This window comes from Morone saxatilis, unplaced genomic scaffold, assembly GCF_004916995.1.
Source record: "Morone saxatilis isolate NCDOM2014 unplaced genomic scaffold, NCSU_SB_2.0 Contig17, whole genome shotgun sequence".
In the NCBI taxonomy this organism is placed as follows: domain Eukaryota; kingdom Metazoa; phylum Chordata; class Actinopteri; family Moronidae; genus Morone; species Morone saxatilis.
This window is the reverse complement of record NW_023339729.1, coordinates 15,545,276-15,550,174: the sequence shown is the minus strand read 5'-3', so window position 1 is coordinate 15,550,174 and position 4,899 is coordinate 15,545,276. Positions and strand designations below refer to the sequence as shown.

At 39.2% G+C, this 4,899-nt stretch overlaps 1 protein-coding gene across 1 annotated transcript in view; it reads left to right on the top strand.

Annotated features, from left to right (window-relative positions):
• The first annotated feature begins 1,408 nt into the window (after window positions 1-1,408).
• LOC118327224 overlaps window positions 1,409-4,899 on the top strand; it is a 5,422-nt gene continuing 1,931 nt past the window's right edge. The window contains exons 1-4 of the mRNA XM_035660511.1: window positions 1,409-1,781; window positions 2,336-2,611; window positions 3,391-3,693; window positions 4,618-4,722. Of these exons, the coding sequence (XP_035516404.1) occupies window positions 1,694-1,781; window positions 2,336-2,611; window positions 3,391-3,693; window positions 4,618-4,722 (772 nt within the window). The 5' untranslated portion in view covers window positions 1,409-1,693. The remainder of the gene's footprint in view (window positions 1,782-2,335; window positions 2,612-3,390; window positions 3,694-4,617; window positions 4,723-4,899) is intronic.

The window sequence follows — 4,899 nt, the reverse complement described above, 5'->3', positions numbered from 1 at the left end:
TGTGTTTGTCTGATCCTGTGTGTGTGCGTGTGTGTGTGTGTGTGTGTGTGTGTGTGTGTGTGTGTGTTCCTATCCCAGGTCTGCCAAGATAAGTGGCTCTCAGGAACCAAACCGTAAAATCTGAGCTACACTAAACACCCTACAGAGATCGAGTCAAACAGTACAAAGGAAAAATACATATTTTTTTTTCAGAATAGACTGAAATATATATAAAAAAAAAGGTAAACAGAAAGGTAATTTCCTATAAAGCAGCAATAGAAACACTTATCAGCTCTCTACTGTGTGGTAACATTCATTAAATGACTGGCAGCTGGCCTGAGGTCTGGGGAAGCCCATTTACAAGACAAACGTCCCTGACAAAATTATGAGAAAGGTTCTTATAATTATGACCTACTATCATATAATTATGACCTGACATGTCATAATTGTGCCTTTTAATACCTATAAAGTATCTGATGATTTAATTTCTCATAATTATGAGACCACAAAATGATTGTACATAATAATCATCTGATACTAAGTTATAATTATGAGAAACGTTCTCATATGTATGATTTATTTATCTATGATTAAGATTTTGAGGGAAAATGATCAATTATGAGATAGTATTTTGTAATTCTGAGATACAAAGTCATAATTATTATCACACAATTATGAGAAACTGACTGATGATCTCATAATTATGAGAAAACATCACAAATTAAGATACACAGTCATAGTTATGATCTCAACATGATGAGATAATGATATAATACTAGGCATAATTAGAGAAACAAAATGTTCTTGTTATGTTTTATCTATTATTTGGTATCTCACAATTATTTCCCATAATTATGGGATACAAAGTCATGAAAACCTTAGTTATCATCTTATAATTATGAGAAACATTCTCATAAGATTACATTTATTTTGTGTCTCATGAGGAACCATTTTGAGATACAAAGTTATAATTATCAGACCATTGTTATATACAGACTCACAATTATTTAAAGTTTTCTCATAACTATAAGAAAAAACACACAATGAGAGAAGGAATAGTGGAAATGGAGAGGTCTGAGGGGAGTTTCTCTCCTCATTGAGCAACTGAAACATTAAGTACAACCTACCACAGATAATCCTGGTTTCCTTCTTTTTTATCTCGTAGAGGTAACAAAGAAACATCTCTTTGTTTTTACGAACAGATTTAAACCACAGGCTGATCTCTCTTTACAGACACACACCACACATACAGTAAATAATACATGACTGATCATCTGTCTTTGTATTGCTGTTCACACTAATAAAGTCTATTTATCTCTTCTTCAGAGAGGCACCATAACACTATCTCCCATGCAGCTCCATGCCCAGACAGAAACAAAACATTTCTACTTACGTTCTGCTGTGAGAATCTCTCTGCTGTGTCTGCAACTCTCCATTTCTCACTTGTTTTGAGGAAATGACAGGAAGTGTAATAGGAAGTTGCTTCATTTTGTGCACATGTGTCATGTTGCGTTGTCGCCTGCATCTACAAGAATCTTTGAGAAATATAATGAGGGCAACTGGACTCTAGCAAACGGATTCTCTGATGGGCAGGGACAGGGTGTGAATCAATGTGTTTGTTTCAAAAAAAGGAAGCGGGTATACCACGAGCCACAGGTCATGCCTGTAGCAGCGTGAAGAAGTGTGCGTGTGTGTGTGATCTTATAGTGCAACCATGACAAGAACAGCAGTGACTAAACTTCTCATTCTCGTGATCCTCGCCTTTATCATCTGCCTCCCAGAATTCTTCACATTGTATGAAGGTAGGTCATCCAGGCAGCTGTGGATGGATTGTGTGTGTGTGTGTGTGTGTGTGTGTGTGTGTTTTATCACTATCAGTTGACAACATTTTGATGCTTTAAAATGGAAGAACCGTAGCTGTGCTTTGGCTCAGTTTTCCTGACTTTATATCAAACCTCACCCTTTAAAAGAAGCCAACTTTATGTTGTTGAGTCACTTTGTCCTGTTTCTTCCTCTTCATGTAGACTCTCTAATTCAACCTTTTTCTCTCTGCCTTGAGCTAAAAGTCACTCCCAAATATAGCTGCATACAACGCTGACTGACAGCTGCTTTCAAAACGTTTCCGTATTGCCTTGAAAAACTTCTCTTTTTGAGAGCAACTTGCCTTTGTACTATGTGCACATGTTCACCTTCAATAGTTTTGCTCTTTGTCTGTGTCTGTCTTTGTCTATCAGATATAAACTGGAGGCAACTGCTCACATTTTGAGATCTTCCTCTGATTTCTGACTTTTTTTTGCCTTTTTTCTGCTGAGAAATCCTTGTGAATTTTCTGTTGTCCATTCTCTTTCTCCCTCAGCATCAAACGTTAACTTCCTCTGTCTGCCCTACCGACCCTGTGAGCGAGGAAATCAGGTGAAGACAGGGGGAAATGGGCAGACTGGGGATGCTGAAACTAGGAGAAAGGATATGTGTGACCCTTTACAGACTCCAGAAGTCGATCAGTGGGAGAAGACCTGCACACAACAGGGTCGAAGCAACATGACAGATCCTGCATCAGACCCAGAAAGGAAGTGGTTCATCTGTGAAACGGATTTGGACATGGAAGAGTTACACAGAAACATCTCATCTTCAGGTATTGCACATTTTTCAAAGATAAGCTTTTGTTGTTTTTAGCCATGAAAGTCCAGACTGAAATATGTATTGGATGGATTTTAATGAATTGTCCACAGAGGATGAATCCTAATGACCTCGGTAATCCCCCTGACTGTTCTTCAGGTTGATTGATGATTCCTGATTTTCGCCAAGTATGAATATGAATCAAGTTAAACTTTGATTCATATCATCAAAATCTTAATATGACCTACTGAATCAGGACCTTCGTTATTTGAAGTATAGAAGCAGAGCTGGTGAAGTACAGGAGGCTACAGCTGTTGATTTAATGTCAGTTAATAAACATTTTATAGCCTGTATTATACTGCTTACTTCAATGTTCATGTTTTAGGTTGTGAACACTAATTAGGCTGCCACTAAAAAACTGTAGTGTTTTCCTGCTTGTCTTAGCTAACAAAGATATTTGAAGTTGGAAGTGGATTTTCTATTTGAAACCTGATAATTATGATACACGAACCCCATCCCTCGTGCTAATACGCGCAAAATGTATGATGCATGCTACCACTAAATGTCAGTGGAGCATGGGTTTAGTTGTCGCTTGACAGGTTACGCACGCTGACTTTGACATTAGGCTCTAAGCATTACTGTGCTTAAACCATTGTCAGTGTATCTAAATAGTCTCAGAGCTGCTAGAATGGTTGTATACTGCAACCCCACCTCATGACATGATCAATTACAAGGTACACTAACAGCCTACGCTCAAGGGTCCACTAGCTAATCTATCTATCTATCTATCTATAGCTTTAAAGGTACATTTCAAGGTGTCAGTGGAGCTTCAACTCAGAGATACAGAAACCTCGAATCTCACCTTGTACGGCTACAGTGATCACAGCTCCTTGCACCTCCACCCACCTGAGGAGGAAGAGGAAGAGGAGGAGGAGAAGAAGGGTGATGAAGGACAGGGGAAGGCATTTTACTGCTGTCTCCCTGTCCCGCCCACCCCAGAATCAGCCAATCAAAGCCGATGTCTCCTTTGGCTCTCCAATCAAACAGTTTGGACTGCAACAGCAAAGGAAAAGCTGCCATGGAAACGGACAGAGAAAGGTTGGTGCCGGGATGAGAGAGTAGTGCTTTCTTTTGTTCCCTGAGTGGTCAGTGTGGCTTCACTTCAAGATTGGAGAGGAGAGGAGACAATAAAAGACCAAGAAGTTGGCCAATCAGTTTTCATTTGAGCTGAAATTGATTCAATCTCAGTCCACAGTGGAGCCATTTTTTTCAATAGAACACATTTCCTTCAGTTCTTCTTCTCGTGACTCCAGACTCAGCTCTGTGACTTTGTTTCCCTTCCTCTGTCTGTGCCGTGTGATCCAAGAGCCGAGAGTTACAGTTTGTCTTAATCTACTGTATCTCCAAGACTGCATTGATTTTGGCGTTCTTTCCTGCTATTCAGCTCTCCAACACTCCCCCAAGCTTACAGCTACGACTCAAGTCATATTTTCCAGTGTGTGTTGAAAGCTGGATATCCATCTCACTTTAATTTTTCTGTCCAATTTCCACCAAACTTTTCCATACCCTCCCTTTCTGTTTCTTTTTCCTGGTCATATTTGTGGCTTTATCTTTTGACTCCTGCTATTATTTCTCTTTTGTGTCATTTCTGCCTCTGGTGTTTCTTCTCTCTGGTTAGATTTATTTCCTCAGTTTATTTTCTTCTCTTTAATCACCAATTACACTGTATCTCTTTTTAGATAAGAATTTAGTTATTATGTACACTTCTCACAATGAGAAGACTTAAAAGATTTTATTTTTTAGCTGAAACATTTAGTTGATTAATTAACTGATCAGACAACTGAACAGTCAGCATTAATTCCAAATACCTGACAAAACAAACAATTTGAAGAATTCTTTTCATAATTGTGACATCTTTTCTGCTTTTTTTGGCATTGTATAGAGTCACAAATGTATTGTTTAATGAAAATAGTAATTGCTGCAGACCTTTTCTGTCTGCTTGAACCCGCCTTTATCCTCCAGATGAGTGGCGGTGTGTGTTCAGGGTGCTGTGGCTGGCTCTGCTGTGTGTGGTGCTGCTGACTATTATCACAACTGTGTTCAGAGAAATCTACAGGGGGAAATGCAGTAAGACACACACACACAACGACACACACACACAACACACACACCACACAGGACGCTGCAGTTTGACTTTTGAAGCTGAACCTGAAAAATGTCTCGGTATTTCTGTTCAGAAAGCCCAAGGACGCCCAGCCTGTTGGGTTACCAGATTCACATGGTCAACGCCTGTGTTGAATGGAT